At 55.8% G+C, this 20,114-nt stretch overlaps 1 protein-coding gene across 7 annotated transcripts in view; it reads right to left on the bottom strand.

Moving 5' to 3' along the window:
• Positions 1 to 20,114, bottom strand: part of GRB10 (growth factor receptor bound protein 10) — a 183,936-nt gene that overhangs the window by 43,022 nt on the left and 120,800 nt on the right. For all 7 annotated transcript variants that reach the window (XM_053897753.1, XM_053897757.1, XM_053897758.1 and 4 more), the window contains one exon: positions 17,989 to 18,130. In XM_053897753.1, the coding sequence (XP_053753728.1) occupies positions 17,989 to 18,130 (142 nt within the window). The remainder of the gene's footprint in view (positions 1 to 17,988; positions 18,131 to 20,114) is intronic.

Raw genomic sequence — 20,114 nt, forward strand, 5'->3', positions numbered from 1 at the left:
GACCCAGGGACAAAGGTGAGTCTGAGGATGCAGGACAGAGAAGCAGTGATGGCAGGCAAGATGGGGTGCTGGCCGGAAATAAGGATGTTAGCCGTGAACATGGGCGCAAGTCCCCTGAGTGGCCATAAATTCAGGCAGGCTGGTGGGTCCAAAAGCAGGTGGACTGGTGAGCTGGTACCCAAGGCAAGGTTACCAGGTGTGAAGTTAGAAGAGGGAAGAAAGGCTGGGAACAGTTGTTTTCCACTTGGGAGGAGTGAGTGAATTAGGAGTGGGGAAAACGCTTGAAAGAAAAGAGGCACAGGGAGACGTGATGCCCCCGTTTCTTATTGATTCATCACAGCTTTTTACTTAGGATGATGCAAATGTAAGGACTGCAAACACTCTTTCCCAGCTTGCCAACGGCTTACTGTTTAACCTGTGATGTCGTTTTCCTTAGAGTCAAACCCATCAATCTGTACCCTGTGACGTCATCTATCGCTTTCCTGGTTAAGACGTCATTCCCTGGCCCAAGGACCAATTCATGATTCAACTATATATCTTTTTCCTACTTCTCTTAAGGCATAATTTTTTTTTTTTAATTTTATTGACAGCTTCATCCACCTAGAATGTACTTCAGTGTGTGTGTATTAGTTTGCCAAAGCTGCTGTGTGAGAAAACACAGACTGGGCGGCTTCAACAATAGAAACCGTCTCCGAGTCTGGACGCCGGACATCCAGGATCAGGCCGTCCGCAGGACCAGTTTCTCTGAGGACTGTGATGGAGAATCCGCCTCTGTCCCGGTTTGGGGGGGATCTGCTGGCGTCTCTGGCATTTCTCGCCGCATCTCTGCCTTAACTTCACGTGGCGACCCCCCGCCCCGCGTATCTGTGTCCACCTTGGCCCCTTCTAGAAGGATGCCAGTTACCCCGGGTTGGCCGCCTCCTCCAGGAGGACCTCATCTCAAGTAAAGAGTTAAGTGACAACTCTTATTTCTGTATGGTCACATTCCAAGATACTGGGGGCTCTGGGGCTTCCGCATGGAAATGGGGGACGCACGATTCAATCCGTACTGGTGTGCAGTACGGCGGGGGCCCCTAATTCCACTCTGCCCCCAAACAGTGTTGAACTGTCCCAGCACGACGCACCAAGTCACCATGCCGCGTTTATAGTACGCTACCCCCCTGTGGGCACCGGGGTCTCCTCTGCGTATGCGTTCCAGAGCACAGAACTGACTGTCCGCTTTTAAATCAGAAGCATGTGGTTTTTATTTATTTTTTTAAGTTTATTTTGAGAGAGAGAGAGAGAAACAGCAGGAGCGGGAAAGGAGCAGAGAGAGAGAGAGAGAGCGAGTGAGCGAGAATCCCCGCAAGCAGGCTCCATGCTGTCAGAACAGACCCCCTATACGGGGCTGGAACTCTCAATCCGTGGGATCGTGACCTGAGCCGAAATCAGGGGTTGGACGGTTAACCAACGGAGCCACCCAGGTGCCCCCAAACCACACGGCTTTTATGACGGTAGCTTTGTAACATCAAAACCACCCTGCCGAGGGAGTAACTGGCCACCGCTCCGAGACCAAATCCACAGACGGCCTTCCGTGCTCCTACGAAATCCAACCCCTCGCCAGGGCTGGACCCACTGACACGGCCCTTGCTGCCTGAGACGCCCAGTCCTCTAACCGCTTTGTCCCCGGGTTCCGCGTGCTGTCTCTCCGCGGAAGGCCCACACTCTTCACATCCCAGGTAGTTCGGATGTCAAGTTCTGAAACAGTGAACAAACGGGCAATTCTAGCTGCACATCAGGGTTCTGGCTGACGGGGTGGCTAAGACGCTCTGAGGCTAAATGAAACACGCCACCGTTAAGAGTAAGTAGAAGGGGCGTCTGTGACAGAGGAAGAAACACGAGCTTATGAACGGCAAGTTCCAGAGACATCCTCCCAGCCCGAGGCCTGGCGCGCTGGGCAGCGGCCACCACGTTCCCACCAGAACCCTACTTCCCACGGGGGCCGGGCTGGATCCTTCTAGTCCTTAGGACGTACACAGCCCACCTACTGCAACATCTTTGGTTTGTACAGAAGCCGCTGGCCCTTTATTAGGGGAACGTCGATTACTCCACAGAGGACGGATGCAGAACTGAAAGGATGTCAGGGGACCTGCACCCCAAAGACAGCTGTCCGCGACAGAGCAATGTCTCCGGGGCCACCAGAGAATACCCCGCCTCATCCGTGACCAGGAAAACCACAGGATGGGCGCCTTAGAGACCCCACAAGCCCACAGCCGGATGAGCCGGATTCGGAGACTTCTGCTGATTAACAGCCAAAACCCCCCTAAAAAGAACTCAAAATCATCATACCGCCATACTGACCCCAACTGAAACCAGCCCTTGTTCAGACTCTGTGGATTTTCCTCCCGGCATGTTCTTCCTTACCCGCCCCCTTCCCCGTGGGTGTTTCCTATTTTGGCTTCTGTGCTAGGCTTAGTGTAGGACTCAGAGTTGTATCAGCAAGGAAAGCAGCTCTCCCCAATTCTCGAAGGATCCACACGCGTTTTTCTCCCAACGATGCAATCTAGAGCTTTCCATGACCTCACACGTCCACGGCGGCTCACCAGTTATGCTCTCGGTATAGACTGGGGTCTTCGTGGAATGAGATGTTTTTCCCTCTCGTGTCATGGTCTGGATCGGTGGCCCCCCGCTGCAGCCCCCTGGCACCCCAGCCCCGGGACGTGGACAGCAGCGCGCGTTCCCAGGGGAGGTGGTTCGGGGAGAGGTGGCCACAACCGATGTAGAGCACCCACACTCCACCGCCGCCCACGAAGCTCACCCTTGACCTCGCCCCGGGAACGGTGTGCCGGGGCCAGAGGCGCACCAAGAACGCCCCCCTGCCTCCAAACACAGGTGCACTTATACCCACCTCCCGAGCCCTGCCGGGACGGCCAGCAAGCAGTGGGGAGAGAGGTCAGATGCGACATTTTCATTTAATGAGGAAAAACACCCACCCTGCACACAGCCTGGGCTCCACACAATTCCCGGTGTGTTTCCAGCCACAGGGGGGCGCTCCCGGGTCTCCGAAGCCCACAGGCTCCTCCCCAGCCTCCACCACACAGCAGTCCCCACACTTCACAGAGCCTATTACCGGGCCGGGTGACTGCACTCAAAACCTACCCGCACACATGTAAAAGATCACAGCGGGGCCTGGGTGGCTCAGTCAGTTAAACACCTGACTCATGATCTCCCAGTTCGTGAGTTTAAGCCCCGTGTCCGGCTCTGTGCGGACATCAAGGAGCCTGCTTGGGATTCTTCTCTCTGCCCCTCCCCCGCTTGCACGCACGCACTCTCGCTCCCTCTCTCTCTCTCTCAAAATAAATAGATAAACGTTAAAAAAAAACACTTAAAAGATCACAAGAGGACATCTACACGTCAGGCTCACAGGGGTACAAGCGTAATTATGGCCAGATCTTCCTCCTGGGGGTTCTGGAACCGTGAGCAGTACAGATCCGAGCGAATGCCAACCCGGCCAGCAGCATAATTACGGAGCTGACGCTGCCTGTGAGGAAACACCATCTATTTGTTCCATCCCATTTATCTGTTTGGGAGCCTCCCACGGTTGGAGGCTCCAAGACCGAAGCCTCGGGAATTTCCTTCCCTCGGATGACGTTTGTACGCATTGAGGCTGAGCACACAAGAGACCACTTGGCACGCCATGCCGACAAAATTATGGACACTCCATTTCTGTTGAAAAGAAAGAAGCAGTGTGGCTCCATCTTGGAAGTGTGGCGATGCCTGGGAAGCCGCATTTTCCCGGGGGGCTCCTGGGGCATGGGGGTCGTATTCCCTTCAAGAGTCCTCCGGGGGGCTCCTTGGTGGCTCAGTTGGTCAAGCATCCAACTCTTGGTTTTGGCTCGGGTCATGATCTCACTGTTTGTGAGTTCGAGCCCTGCGTCAGGCTCTGTGCTGACACTGTGGAGCCTGCTTGGGATTCTCTCTTGCCTTCTCTCTCTGGGTCTCTCCCACTTGCTCTAAAATTAATAAATAAACTTAAAAAAGAAAGTCTGCTTCGATCCCAGAAGCCATCTGGCGTCTACTGCATACCCGTCACAGATCGCTGGCCGGGGGACGGCCGAACCAGGGCGCACCTGCACGTCTTTGCCGGAGCCGTGCATTAAAAGGTGAGGTCGTGTTAACTATGGAGAATTAGCGTGGCATGCTCACCTCTCGTGTTTTCTACGCTGTTTGTCCTGTCGGGGAAAAGCGCACTGAAAAAAATCTGTGCATGTTAAGAGGCGTATTTGGGATTTTAAACAGGATTTCTCAGTCTTCAGCATTTGATCTTGAGAAAAGTTATGGCTTACAGAAAATCTACAAAAAATGCTATAACGGTTTTCCTTCTATTCCTCATGTAGGTTCCCCAAAACTCACATTCGCTCCATTAGCTTTATCATATCTTCTTTCCCTCCTCCATCCACCAGGGTGAGCTGCAGACAGCTGGCCCCTCTACCCCTACCTAGTTCAGCATGTAGCTTCCTAAAAACAACACTCTCATACGTAATCATAGAACAATGATCAAAATCAGGAAATGCCATCAACATGCTACCTTTAGCTGATTTATTGACATTCAAATTCAGCCAATGTCCAACCGACATCCTTTTCAGAAAAGGCAACAATGGTATTTCAGGGTCCGGGATCCGACTACGCAGGACCACATGCTACATTTGGTTGGCCTGTCTCTTCCGTCTGTCATCTGGACAATTTGTTTTCTGGAGTCTTCTATGACCTCCACACCTCTGATGAGTCCCGGCCGTTTCTCAGACTGTCCCTCCGCCCTGGTTCACCTCTTTGGCGCACACATGAGATGCTGTGTTCTTCTTGGGGCATCTCCTTAGGAGGCACAGGGCTCCTGGTGACGCTGGCCTGGGCCCCTGGGTTAAGGCAGCACCTGCCACATTTCTCCGCGTCCACGAGTGACCATCCTTCTCTTGCCCTTGGGAGCCTAGGACGTGGCTCCTCTTTCTCTAACTACTTGTCCTGCATCCTTTGGCTGGAGAATGGAATTTAGAAGCCAAGATCTGAGCACTGGGCTGGGTTGGATTTTTTGGGGTTTTTAAAAAAAATTTTTTTTAAGGTTTATTTATTTTTGAGAGAGAGAGACAGAGACAGAGACAGTGCAGGTGAGGGAGGGGCAGAGAGAGAGAGAGAGAGAGAGAGAGAGAGAGACACAGAATCTGAAACAGGTTCCAGGCTCTGAGCTGTCAGCACAGAGCCTAACGTGGGGCTCAAACTCACGAACCGTGAGATCATGATCTGAGCTGAAGCCGGACGCTCAACTGACTGAGCCACCCACCTGCTCCTTGATTGGTTTTTTTCTTATTAAAAATTTTTTTAATGTTTATTTTTGAAAGAGAGATAGAGCATGAGCAGGGGAGGGGCAGAGAGAGAGGGAGACACAGAATCTGAAGCAGGCTCTGGGCTGCCAGCACAGAGCCCAATGCGGGGCTCAAACTCAAACCATGAGCTCATGACCTGAGCCCAAGTCGGATGCTTAACTGACTGAGCCACCCAGGCACTCTGAATTTTATTTATTTAAGAGAGAGAGAAAGAGAGAGAGAATGCACACGAGTGGAGAAGGGGCAGAGAGAGAGGATCCCGATGTGCGGCTCAATCCCATGACTGCGAGATCATGATCTGAGCTGAAATCAAGAGTTGGCCACTCAACCAACTGAGCCCTCCAGGGACCCCAGGTTGGACTTACTTTTAAAGGAGGAAAATCAGGCTGCCAGTTGTCACAGGGATCAGGACAACTAAGGGAGAGCAAGAAATCACGAAACCCTGGCGATTTGGCTCAAACCCAGCCTGTTCTCTCCAGCCTCAGCCCCTTGGCCCCCGTCCCCATGGCCATCAGCTTCCGAGTCTGCTTGCGCACTGGCCGAGCCCACGCCACCCCCAGCATAACCCACAAAGCAGAGGGAACCTCCTGAAAGTGCAAACATGTTCTGTTTCCCTCGATCCCACACCTGCTGGAGTCTCTTTTGCATTTGGGATGAAATTGTTAGCAGATGCTAGGCCCTGACTTCCAGGCCCTTCATGAACAGCCCTCCCTCCCTCTTTCTAGAACATTCTCTGCCCTCCAAGCCAAAGAATGGCTTCTCATCCTTCAGTCCCCCTGATGGTACACTAGCTCGCAGCTTCCCTGCACGGGGAAATGTCCGAGTCACAAAAGTGACCTGCTGGTGATGCCACGCCCCTGCAGATTGGCCAGCGTTGGCTCGCAGGCCACACTGTGGGCTCCTGGGGGCAGGCCCCTGTCAATTTGGCTGCCCCAGGCCCAGCACCCACTGCCCACATACAGAAGCAGCAAAACCATGCCGAGTGGGCACAAGAAAGGAACCGAGACTGGGGGTGGGGATGTGGGACGGGCAGCACTAAGCGTCCGTATGTCTGCAAGTACGGGATTTGGAGAACGTGGTCTCGGGGCCCTGCCAGACACTGTCCCTCGGGCAATCCTCCCCAACAAGAGACCACGCTGGGGAGGCCGGTGGGCTCGGGCTGTGCTGCACAGCTCGGGAAAGCGGACCTGCGCCCCGAGGCCGAGCAGGACAGAGGTGGCCAGGTCGGGCTGGGTAAAACCAGTAAGGCAGGGCAGGACCAAGTCTTACCAGCCAACAGCAGCCAAGCACCTGGCGCGTGGAGGGCCACCCCAGCTGGGGGACAGCCGGTGTCCAGGGCCACTGTGTGCTGCCATGAGAAGCGCCCACGCCCCTCACTCACCACAGCACAGGTGGCCACCGGGTGTGCCCATGGCTCGTGCAGGGTCAGGGCTCAGACCTTCTGACGCTCACTCTATCCTGAATATAATATTCTGCGTCTCCCTCTCTCTCTGCCCCTCCGCTGCTCATGCTCTGTCAAAAATAAATACACATTTAAAAAAAACTTTCTTTTTAACTTTTAAATAAATAAATAAATAAATAAATAAATAAATAAATAAATAAATAATAAATAGGCCCTTGCAAACGGGTATCCCAACAGGTATACAGAGCTATAATATAAAACACTCACGACCTTAGACTAGGAATCTACCTTCTGGGAACTTCCCTAAGAAAAAGAACTCAAGAGAAAACAAAAACCACATCACCGTCACGCTGGAAAGCATTATCCATAGCACAGACAACTGGAAGAAGCCACGCGAATATCCAGGCACAGCCAAGAAAGTGTGGCCCGGTATTCGTCAGCTTCTAAGAGCGTTCTTTACTACGAGCGGGAAGAAACACGGAAAACACTTGTCGCATGTTCAACAAAAACACATATAAAATCATATCTACCTTGACTGAAACCAGATAAGACACACACAGAGGGGCAGGCGCTGAACCAAGCTGCAGGCGGAAGGAAATAGTTGGCTTTTTAGACGGCTACGATAGGATTTGCGTGGAAGGTCGCTGGTCAGAGCTGAGAGGGATTCTGAGGTTGCTGCTTCTTCCAGCACGGATGCTGATCCCACCTCCGTGGGCACGGCTGTCACTTCGTCTGTGGCCTGTCCCCACCCCTGTGGACAGGGACATCTCCTCCCGTCCCCTTCCCAGCTCCTCAGGAGACAGGCTGCATGAACACACTTACCATGAGCCACAAGCAAAGAAAGTCATACGATACCCCCACCTCTACCTGCTCAGGGTATTCCTGGTATAAACCAACCTGTAGAATCTGGGATTCTACAAACAGGGCGAGAAACCGACACTTTGATCCGGAGAATCCGCCGCGGGATGACAATGGTGAAGCTATTTTGGGATAAGATAAAAAACCACGTTTGTCAGCAGCATTTGGGTTCCCGCTGGGGACCAGCGGAGGATGGCCCCTGCAGCCTTTCCAAAGGGGCCAACATGTGTGTCCTCTTTCCCAGAGTGGCCGGGATGTGCCTCGGCGGCAGAGGGAGCAAGAGGGTGGTTCCCAGATTCTCTCTCCTGAAGGACTCCACGCAAACTTGGTTTCCTCCAGCGACACTTTGCTCGTTTGCATCGCCACCTGTCAAACTGCTTTCCCTTGTGCTCTAAGGAGCTACCCAAGAGAGGAGGAGACCCAAGAGAGGAAGTGGAGTTCTAGAAGGAACGAGAAGGCCAGACTGCAGGAGGCGTGTGCAGGGCAGGACGGTGCGCGAGGCGGCCGCACCCGGGGTGGGGGCCTGGCTGGGAGCCGGTGGGGTGGCACTGGCTGAAAACCAGCACCCAGCCGCGGGACACAGTTTTGGGACACAGCACGAAAGCCTGGACCTCGTGCTCCAACGGCCACTGCAGAGGTCCGACACGTGCCTTTCACCTTTGTAAAGTCAGAAAACACTTTATCCTGACCTGCAGGTTACGGCCACATTTGGAGAATGCCCAGTGGGACAAGATGCCCTCGGGACTGGTTACAGGCATTCCAGAAGCACCGATGCCCACGTTCCAAGGGCGTGACAGGCTGTATCCGCTGGACAAACACAAGCAAGGAGGAGGTGGGTGTTTATTCCCAACACGTAGGATGGGACTGTCAGGGGCAAAAGTTCATTTTCCAGCTTTACCTGTTCCCAGCAAGAGTCCCACAAGAGGAAGAATTAACAGATTCGCTGGCCAAGGAGGGTCACCTCTTGCTCTTAGATTTGGGGGAAACTCCAGGGAAAGACAGGGAGTTCACACGCTCACGTTGTGATGTTTTCTCCATCTGCCGATGCCACGGGGTATTCGATGCTATAACACAGGATCAGTTCGGGGGCTCACAGATTTAGGGAATTTATACTTTCCAAGGTACTTATAGCCCACAGAAACCTTAGCTGTGGGGATTTCACCGAGTTTCCTGACAGGACATCCCCAACACCACACGCAGCGAGACAAGTGGCCTGATCGGGTCCCTTGCTTGAATGCAGACGCGGGATGACGGGTCCCATTAAACACTGGGAGTGATTTCAGGCTGCCTCTCCGGGGGCTCTGAGACACTCGATTCTAGTGCTACGCCCAGAGAACTCCGAAAAATGCCCTCGACAATTGGGCACCCTTTCCCAAAGTGGGTTCCGTGGGCAGCCTGTCGTGCACAAAGCGGGTCTGTGATCGGAAGCATCTGAGTAGCTCTAAGCGGCCTCCTGCCAGTGGGTTTCCTTCCCTACAGGATTTTTCAGATCCTCCCAAACCCAATGTGAAATGTGAACTTCCAGGAAGGTGACAGAATGCAATCCTCCCCCAAACAGACGTACAGGTTCTTTCCCGCAATTCCAGTAACAGGGATTCCAGAAAGCACAGGATGAGCAAAGCAGGTGCGAGGTTCTCCGTCCGCTCCGCACTGCGCAAGGGGAGGCAGAAAGCCGGGAAAGCCAGCCGCCACTCCACGACTCCGGGCTCCGACCCAGAAGGACTGACGGGGGGCCCATCCCCTGGAAGAACACGTCACAGCCTCCTGACGGGCGAGGGACACGGTCGCAGCAGCCACGGAAACTCGCAAACACAACTCAGGGCTGCTCACGGGCCCACGTTCTTCTGGTTCTTGCACAAATTCGCAAGGAAGGCGGAGCCAATCCACGGGGCCGTGACATGCTTGTTGACACGTCTCTGTCTCACTAGATGCCCCGAAGGCTCTCTGCCTCAGAGCCCACTGGAGCAGCACCTCAGCCGGGACCACCGGACAGGTGCCAAATGGGAACATCCCTGCTCCCAGGGCCTCCTGTGGTCATGGTGGCATCGTGTGCCACGGCAGAAGGAATGGGCCGTGACAGGATCTATGTGGCCCGTGGGCTCTCCTTGCTTGGTGTGGCTGAGTTCACACGTGCCCTCGGAAGGAATAAAAGGTGACGTAAACGTCCACTTTGGTTTAGTATTTCCTGTTTGTTCGGAGCGCTGCTGTGGCTCCCTGGGAAAACCATGGACTTGAAGCTCGGGCTCGCTGCTCGGACATGACCCGTCGCGGCTTCTCCGTGGGACCATGACAAACACCAGGCTTTCCCAGAGTGTGAGGGGTGGCGCTGGGCTTCAGAGACCTGGGCCCGTCCCTACTGGGGCCTCTCAGCAGAAAGGGAGACGGTGCTCCCTGCGCTGCCCCCCAAGACGCCCCCAAGGGGTATCAACCATCTTTCTGTTGAGTGAAGTGTGTCGGAGAGGTAACTAGCAAAGTTCGTTACCTGGAATTTTAAAAACCAGCAGTTTATGTTCCTATAGGACGACTGGTGGCGGATGGGCAAAGAGGCAGAAATAGGGTGACGTCCCTCCATTCGAGGGAGGGGCAGGGCTCCGGTGGGGGATGATGGTGGCAGCTACGAGGAAACAGGCAGCGAAGGCAGGAAGCCAGTCTGAGGGACAACGAGTCAACAGGGCTTTGTCTCCGCGAGCGATGGGGAAGACCTGATCCGTACAGACAGACCCTCGTGTCGGTAAAGCGACTATCATTGGACAGCAGCGACTGCTCGGCCCCACTGGGGGCCCGAGCACTGTTCTCCCGGGCTCCTGTCCCAATATGACCCTGTGGCTTCCCCAAATGTCCAAACAGCACTGCGCGGCCACCGGTCACCTGGCTCGCGATGCGTCACTGAGACCCTGGCTCCAACGTGCTCTGATCCCCGAAGGCACCAGAAAGGAGACACGGGCCCGTTTTGGAGGCGCTAAGACAAAGAGGGCTGGCGCGGCGTTGGATGAGGCTGATGAGAAGTTACTAGGCTCCAGGGTGATGCCGGCCCACCTGGGCGAATCGGATGGCGGGGCATCGCCACGCCAGCACATTCCGCGAAGTCAGCTGCACTTGGCCACGGTGGCTGCTTTTTCTGGCCAGAGACGGGCTAATGTAAGCAGCACATTCATTAAATGGTAGTTAAAGCCTTGGGAGACCCGCTTTTGATCATTAGTAATGTGCAAACCCCAATGCGAGGCAATTAATTCAGTTCCAGAAAATTAATTCTTAACAGTAAGCAGAGGGAGGAGAGCAAGTGGGAGCTAAGACAATACTCACGCCCTATCAAAAGCGGGGTTAAGTATGTGATTAATTGTGTTTGAATAACAAATGGAGAAGCCTGCTGTCCCTAAGTCACCGTGCAGCTGCACGGAAACCGTTACTGGCTGAGAGGAAGGCCATCCTAGACAGAGCCGTCCAGATGTTTCCATCGAGCTGTGAAGGCTCGCCTTAAATTCGGAAACCGAGACATTTCTAACAGCATCACTGTTCTTTTCTTAACCTGCGTTCCCGGCGTGGCTCTCCTGCCCTCCCCCCCATCCCCTCCCCCCGCCAATTCTCAGCATCTCAGTACACCTGCCTCAGGCACTCACTCATGGCTCCTGCTTCCTGCCCGTGGATCTTCCTGGTGTCCCCCGCCCCACAGCTCGACTTCACTCTGTCCGGCTGGGAAGCAGCGCGTGCCACACGCTGCCTCAGTTTCTCCCTCTGCCACGTAACAATTCGGGGCCCCTGGCGCACGGACCAGTGCGTGAACAGAGCCTTCTGGGTGCACACACAGCCACGGCTGCAGAGGAGGACACAATTTCCTGGACACAGGACACAGGGTTGGCCTTGGCAGCTGGCCCCCCACCCCTAGACCTGCTGTTACAACAAAGTAAATGTCCTTGCAACGGCAGCCAATCACGCCCTTTGCTTCTTGAGGCCAAAGGCACCCGACGGGGCACGTAAGCATGAAGTCCCTGACTTGCCGGGGCCACAGATGCCAGCGGCTGTAGGGATGCCACGTGGATGGTGTCAGAGCTGCGGGGTCTGGCGGCCTCTCCAGCGGCCTCCTCTGTCCCAGGCACGTGACAGCCCCCACCCCAGGGCCGGCCCACCAGAGGAGGGGTAGCTTCCACGAAGGAACGGAGCCTCCTGCTTGGAGAGGCCGTTCTCTCCGATGGCTGCAGTCGAGCAGAGGCTCCTGCTTACGTGGAATATGAGCTTCCTGTCTTGCTCTAACCGCGGCGCAATGAGGGCTGTTCCGGAACATGCACCGACCTGCCAATACTTCTTATTCAAAACCTTTTTAAGTAGGTTTCTTTTGTATGCTCTTTATTTTTGAGGTGGGGGGGCAGAGGAGGGGCAGAGAGAAAGAAAGAGAGAGAGAGACAGAGGATCCCAAGCAGGCTCTCTGCGTACACGAGGGGTGTGAGAATTAACTGTGCGGTAACCACCATGAGACAGGCACCAGAAAACACAGACAAGGTCTTCCCGGTGGAGTCTCTCAGGACCCACATGTGGCAGCCAGTCCAGTGTCCCCCGAGGCACTGGAGGCCTCCCCCTGGTCCATCCCGGAGTGCAGAGAAGCTGTTTCTTAGGCTCTCCCGTGACCCTCTTATGGGCACACCCTTAAAGGAGTTCCATCCCTAAAGGAATCTAACGCGGCCGTCGCCACTTTACGGATTCCCTGCAGGATCCGTGTGCATTCCTGGTTCTCAGATTTTCAGTTGTCAGTTCACACAAAGCACTCATTTCCAGAGCTACTTGCTACCGGCCTCTGAGACCGAGGACCCAAGAGAAGGGCTGGGGTCTGCCCTGGGGCTGGTGGCAGGAGCCACCTCCCTACACAGCCTGGAAGGGGTGAGGGCACCTCCATTCGAGCCAGTGGCCCTGCAGGGGTGCCTGGGCAACGCGCTCTCCCGAGGGGCACGACACCCTGCATGACCTCTGGCCTCTGCGCCCAGAGAGATCGATCAGGAGACACCCACACCCACCAGTGTTGCTCAGGAACAGTCCCGAGAGACCCGCTTTCCCGGGGAAGTCACACTGACCCTGCAACTGGAGCAGGATTTTCACCTACGCAGGCCTTCTCTGCCCCACACCCTATCCTTCTGAGTCTCTCTCCAATTGGATCGGGGGTCATCAATCCAGTAAGGGGCCGGACCTCTGGACAGCCAGGGTCAGCTGTCCCTGAGGGCACAAGGCTTCCCCATGAGAGCCGGGGGATCCTCACCCAGCACCCCAGGAGGACAGCAGTGTCTGCACTAACCTCTCTCCCACGACGTTCTAGTGCAATGGAGACAGGCGGTGGCTGCGGGCTGGGGCTGGGGCTGAGGCTGCGGCAGGGAGCGCGAACACACCTGCCAGTGTCCCTTGAAGGGAGGGGTTCACCTCTGATCACCTGGGACCTGGGCCAGGCTCCCCTCCAGCCCCTGCACCTGCAGGCTGGCTCCAGGCACATTGATGGTCACATCCTCAACTCAGATGGCCTGGCCAGGAAGACGAGCCATCTCCCATCAGGCCAAGGGCACTGTGCCTCTCTCTGGTTCCTGGGCTCTGGCTGAAGCTCAAGGAGATGCCCTTGGCCTCTGCGGGGCACAGGGCGGGCACTGCACCCTCTGTTGGACCCTCGTCACTGGCACTGAGCCAGGCACGCAGCAGGCACTCAAGAGTTGCTGTCAGATAAACGCACGCTGCACCAAGCTACGGACAGACACAAAACAGGCATGGCTCGGGGAGAAGACTGCAGTGGGTCTGATGCACTTGACTTATCAAGACACAAAGAAGGACCAATGTTCTCTCGGTCCACAGGGCACCGAGAGCAAAGAGAATGTCGTCAAAGAAGCCTGGAGACACCGTCTAGACCGTAGGATGCGATTCAGGCGTAAGGCTCAGTCTCACGGCTCATGATATTTGCTGTAACAATCGCCCTTCTCCACACAACGGCCTGTCTTTTCCAAATGAGTCACCAAGCAGTTAAAAATGCCCTTGTTGATTTTTTACTGCAAAATGTCACTTTCTGGATATTGACCAAGTTTCACGACCCTCTAGGGGACAGAATGTTATCACTCAAAGATTTTCTTCGGCCTCTGCAACTCTGGTAAATGTTGGATGAGACGTTACTAAACAGCTTAATTAAGTCATTCAGATAAATTATTTGTTGTCACCAAAACGACAGAATGATGTCCTTCACAGAAGCCGTACCTTCAAACAAGATTCACTCATCTCTATAATAAACTGGAAAGACTCCACGTAAAACCACAGCCACGGGTACTAGACTCTCATGGAGTAAAGGGTTATTTCTTCCAACACGAACCACACTTCATGATTTCATTTTACCGTCCATGAACAAATACGTCCATGAACAAATACGCCTCCTTACTGGTGAAGCCATAAAGCTAAATGAAAATCACTAGACTCTGGTTTAAGATATTAACAAAGAAACCAAATGTCACTGCTTTAAAATTCACGTAACGCAATCAAACAAGCAGAAAACCTGACAAGCGGGCGTCTTAAGATGATCCCTAGAGCACGCACTAGCCTGGGAGGACCCACACAGGAGGCGCAGACGTCACTGTCACTGGGGTTCGGAGGTGCACTGGGCTCACGGGCTCCAGATGCAGGAGACATTCCCAGTGACTCCCAACATCGGCCAGGCTGCTGACTCGACGGTGAGCAGCTCACACGGGTCAGGTCTGGGAGCAGGTGGAGGCAGGTGCGGGTATGGAGCCGGGGTGGGGCTGAGGTCACCTGTCCTGTGCTGCTTCTGTGGGCAGTGGTGCACGGCGGGCGGGTGGGCAGCGGTGGGTCCTCCGCCCCTTTATGGTGAAAGCCAGGGGGCCAACATGGGGGTGGCGGACAGCCTGTCAGGACCCCAGATCTAGGCCGGGAAGCAGAACTGGCAGGAAGGAACAGCAACTGTCAGGGGCTGGTCCCCACACAGTGAAGTCTCATCTACACGGTTTTAAGGCTTCTTAAAGGCAGAGGGGGTGGGGGTGCCAGGACGCTCACGAGAAACTCCAGGACTCTCCAGTCTCCACTGGCTCCAGCCATGGGTTCGCACAGCACAGACTCCTCACAGTTCCCAAGAGTCTGAGACCAGGCAGGGTGGGGTTCTGCTGGGAGCCCTTTCCTGGCCCCTAGACGGCCACCTTCTCCCTACCACCTGCAGCAGACAGAAGTCGTGCACTGCTTGCTTGTCCCATAAGGGCACTGGTCCCACCGTGGGGGCCCCAGTCCACACCCTCATCTAAACCGGCCTATCTCCCGAAGGCGCTCCCCTCCCCCCGTGCTATCCTGGTGGGGGCAGGGCTGCAACGTGGACTGGGGGGGGGGGGTGCCATAAACACGGAGTCCACAACATCGCCCCAACTGTGCAGACGTGGGCCGGCTCAGGCAAGGACCGGCCACAGGGAAGACACAGACCCTGACAGGGTCAGCGTGGGAGGACCTCCACGGCCTGACCAGGGGCGTCTGCACCCCCGGGATGCTGCTGAGAGTTCCCGATCCTTCCTGGCAGAGTAATGACTTCCTCTGGTTCATCACTGCCACCTACTCCATCACCTTCACCTGATGATATGACACTAAGCTCCCCGAGGGCTTTCCAGCTTCAGGGTCTGGACGCAGCAGGGTTCAAAGGTGACAGCTGAAGTTCGAGCACGGGAGGGGTCAGAAATGCCCCCAGAGTGTTGTGGCTAAAGGCTCCTCTACCCCGGGGACAGCCCCTGGCTGAATTCTCTGTGCCCTCCTCTGAGTGGAGAACCCGGCTGCCTCCCCCACCCCCGCGGGGTAACCAGCCTGCAGCTCGCATGTCTCCGGAGGAACCCCACCGGGCAGGCGACAGAACGACACCCCCAGGAGCCTGCGACCACATCAGCGTGCCTACCGCCCCCCAGCTGTCTGTCCCGGGGTCCTGCATGCAGCCACAGGGGCTGTCCCGCCAGGCAGGGGTCTTGCGCACCAGGTGGGCGCCCCCCGCACCACGGTGGGCGGGATGCCTGTGCAGCAGACGGCAACCAGCCCACATCACGGCACTCGCTCTCCGGAGCTGGGTGCAGGGACAATGCACCTGACGCTCCTGCCCCTGAGCATCTGGCAAGGGTCGCTGGAAAAGGAAGGTGAAGGCAGGCTGCCGGGATGTTGGAAGAACAGTGTGGAACAGCGTAGCCACAGTACCTCGGGCAGGATGGGTTTCCCTTCCGCACGGCTGTTCAAACCTCTGACTCGGGGACAGGTAGAGGCTGCTTCGGACTGCCTCGCTGTCCCGAAGGGGCAATCGGCTCTCTTCTTTTCCCACGCTGGCCATGCCGTGCTCAGCCAACGAGGCGATGTGATGGGGCCTCCTGTTTATAAGGACTTCGGAAGAGCCCGGCTGGACAGGATCCAGCTGCTCCCTCTGACTTCGTGTGAAAGGAGCTGGATCACCAAGCATCCCTTCCCCTCGAGGCAAGTGGGGAGAAGGGGCCCAAACGCCTTTGACTTTGACCGTAGGCAGCGACGCCCTCACCGTCTGGGACCGAGAGGCTGTGTGTGCGGCATCTCTAGCCTTCGGGGTGACCGCGGTGTCGGTGCCCACGCCACGGGGCTCCGAGAGCGAAGGTCAGAACCTGGGGGGGGATGGGCGGCGTCCCCCTGGGCCGGTTCCAACACGAGGAGCGTGGACTTCCCACCAGTACAGCAGAGTGTGAAGCATCCTTCCCGTGTCTGCTGGGCCAGCCAGCCGGAGGGAACCGGGCGACAGAGACACAGACACCAGTGCAGACACTCTGATCCCGAGAAAAACAGCAGGCAAAATTTCCGAGTTTCCGGATTCTACTGAGAATTGGACAGCCCGTGGGGGTGGAGGCCTGCTTTCTTGCCAACGCGGCGGGAGCCAGAAAAAATTTTCCCGGTCTTATTTTAGGACGGGTGACGCTGTAAACAAGCTGGGTGACCAATCCACAGACAGCCTGTCTAGACCCTTATTTGAAGCAGAAGGTCACCGGTGGGGCAGACGTCCCAGATGTCCTGGAGGCATGTGACGAGGAGCCGCAGCCCCGCCAGCCAGCCAGCGCTGACTCTGGGACAAGGACACTTACCTCACCTCCTGAGTGTTGATGGCGGGACCCCGCAGCCCACCCTGGAGGCATGAGGTCAGGACTCAGGAGCTGGCGAGGGAGCCTGAGACCTGAGAGGGCAGGCCTTGCGTGGTGGTGGCACGGGGTGGGTGGGTGTGCAGAGCACGGGGGGTGGGGGGCGAGTGGGGTGGCTATCACGCTTGAGGGCAGCAAAGGTAGGACAGTGCAGACAGAATGAAAGAGCGTGATTCTAGGAGGCAAAGAAACTTCTGGAATACACTTGGTGCAAAGAAAGATTATCAAGATCCCAGGAGACACTTGGCATAATGGCTGAAATCAGAAGTTCTGGATCCTGACGTCAGCTCCAAGCCAGCCTCACTGCTCACACTGGGGGTTCATGCCCAGCCCCACCACACACACTGGGGTCCCGCCCAGCCCCAACAATTACAGCTGGGTTTTAGTTTCCAACTGAAAACGGAGAACATTTGTACCTGACTCTTAGGGGTGTTCTGAGGAGTAAGCGAACAAATAAACATGGAAACTACTTAGAACAACAGCTGGCATACAGGGATCACTCCGTGAACGTTAGAGGTTACTGTCATCATGATATTTACGTCCCCCCCAACACACACACACAGTATAGCATCACTGGGTCTCCCTCCCAGGCCTGCAACCCATTGCGGCCCAGGCCATGCCAACCTGGACGGGCGGAGCCACCAGCCTGTTTCTCTGACAAGCTGACCACTGACGATGCAACGCTGGGTAAGTTATTGAAGCTTCCTCTCAGAGGACAATGGCTATATGATATCCAGCTCACGGTGCTACTTTTAAGGCAGAAACCTGTTAGTTTAAACAGGTGGCTGTCATCTCCTGGGTCAAAGTTTTTCTGCCTTGCACAGATCATATTCCAGATCAGGAATATAATACGGAAAGCCTTCAACTACGCTCAAGTTCAGGTACCTGAGGAACGCCTCACTTATCCAGAGTTCCTGGCCAGTGAAGGTGATGTGGCAGGGGAATTCTTTTCAGGGAACGAAATAAAACTTGTTTTTTAGCACCAAGTTGTTTTCTTAGTCACTTTTATGAGGCTCCTTCCGAAACACGTAGATACATCTCTGACTTAACAAATGGAACTCGGGCCAATGAATCAGAAAGCTTTATAAGGCAAAAATATAGTAGCAAGAGGAAAAGAATGAAAAGATCCCACAATTACCCTACCCTCCCTTCTGAAAACAATGAGCCAGCACATCTGTCCTCATCCCACAGCCTGGTGGCCTGCCACTCGAACCCGGGACCGCACGCTCACCTGTTTTGCAGCCGCCTGGCTGGGAGGTAAGGAGCCCCTCGTCAGCAGCGGGGGGCTTCCGGGGCCGCAGAGCTCGGGGAAAGGGTTAGGGATGGCCGGCAGAGACGAGGTTCTGAACTGTTCACCCTCTTCCTGCAGGCGTCTGGGAGGAGAGACACAACCGCTCATTAAAAGCTGCCATCCCCCGACACGACCCAGCAGTCCCACGTCCGGGGGTGTCCCCAAGGAAACTAAAGATGGACTCACTCCTGTGTTCCCAGCGGGACTGGTCACATCAGTCCCCTGGGGGGTCCACCAATGCGGGAATGGATAAACAAAACATGGTCTATCCACATGAGGGGACACTACTGAGCCCAACCGAGGAAGGGAATTCTGACGCACGGTGACAACCAGGATGAACCCTGAGGACACTGTGCTGGGTGAAATCAGCCAGTCACAAAAGGGCGGATCTTGTACAATCCTACTTCTGTGAGGTACCTAGGGTCTCCAGGCCCCTAGCTAGTACAATGGAAAATGCCAGCGACTGGTGGGAGGGGAACGGGGAGTCACGGTTTCACGGGGACAGAGCGTCGCTTCTGCAGGATGAGCAAGTTCTAGAGATACAACGGAAGCATAGGCACCGTCATGAGATGGCGCACTTAAAAACGGCTGCGTGCATTGTACCACAACCAAGAGTTTTGCTTTCTCTTTTTTCCCCCATTCTCAGACTCAAAGGGTACAGATTCCCTCACCCATTAAACAGCTGGGGAGGACATTTAATGCTCCAAGGGGCGCCTGCGGGGCTCAGTTCGCCAAGCATCCAACCTCGGCTCAGGTCATGGTCTCACGCTCTGTGAGTTCGAGCCCCGTGTCGGGATCGCTGTTGTCAGCACAGAACCCGCTTCGGATCCCCTGTCCCTGTCTGTCTGCCCCTCCCCCACTAACACTCTGTCTCTCTTAAAATAAATAAACTTTAAAAAAACAAAACAAAAACCACGCTCTGTGCATGACACATCCTAGACATCTTCTCCAAGCAACTCATGGATTCTGTTCCCTGAACACTGAAGTGTGAAGACGTTCTGCGAGTAAGAGCGCTTTCACGAGAACAGCTACGTTCGATGGCCCTGAAGCCAGCACTCGTCCAGACACGTGAAAACATGAGAAGAGGCTCCCCCGTGTCCTCGTCTGGGCTGTGGGATGAGTGCTTGGTTACACAAAAAAGGCTGTTGGCACCGAATCGGAAATAAAGGCCGCGAGCAGCCGTCCTCCCCAGGACACGGAAGCCTGTCTTTCCGTCACAGCCACTGTGGAGCGAGGACCAGGCGGCCTACTTGTTGGCATTTCCTCCCAAGAACGCAAAACCCACTCGTCATACGGCAAAGCCAAACACACACAGGGTGACGAATCAGATGCAGTTATGAAACCAGAAGAATAAAGTTCAAAGTCGAAGGATAAACAGCTGCAAAGTGCCCCCTCTGTTTCCTTTCCCGGGGTCCTGCGGGGGCTTCCTGTCCACACTGCCGGGGCTTCCTGTCCACACTGCCAGGGCTTCCCTGGGGTCCTCCCATCCATACTGCCGGGGCTTCCCGGGGTCCTGCCGGTGGCTTCCTGTCCACACTGCCGGGGCTCTCCCGGGGTCCTCCCGTCCACACTGCCGGGGCTCCCCCGGGGTCCTACCGGTGGCTTCCTATCCACACTGCTGAGGCTTTCCCGCTGTCCTGTGGGGGGCTTCCTGTCCACACTGCCGAGGCTTCCCCGGGGTCCTCCCGTCCACACTGCCGGGGCTCCCCCGGGGTCCTACCGGTGGCTTCCTATCCACACTGCTGAGGCTTTCCCGCGGTCCTGCGGGGGGCTTCCTGTCCACACTGCCGGGGCTCCCCCAGGGTCCTCCCGTCCACACTGCCGGGGCTCCCCTGGGGTCCTACCGGTGGCTTCCTATCCACACTGCTGAGGCTTTCCCGCGGTCCTGCGGGGGGCTTCCTGTCCACACTGCCGGGGCTCCCCTGGGGTCCTCCCGTCCACACTGCCGGGGCTCCCCCGGGGTCCTACCGGTGGCTTCCTATCCACACTGCTGAGGCTTTCCCGCGGTCCTGCGGGGGGCTTCCTGTCCACACTGCCAGGACTTCCCCGGGAGCGGAGCCCCTGTC

The sequence above is a fragment of the Panthera pardus genome, unplaced genomic scaffold (genome assembly GCF_024362965.1).
Source record: "Panthera pardus isolate Hobbes unplaced genomic scaffold, ASM2436296v1 HiC_scaffold_8, whole genome shotgun sequence".
Taxonomy (NCBI): Eukaryota; Metazoa; Chordata; class Mammalia; order Carnivora; family Felidae; genus Panthera; species Panthera pardus.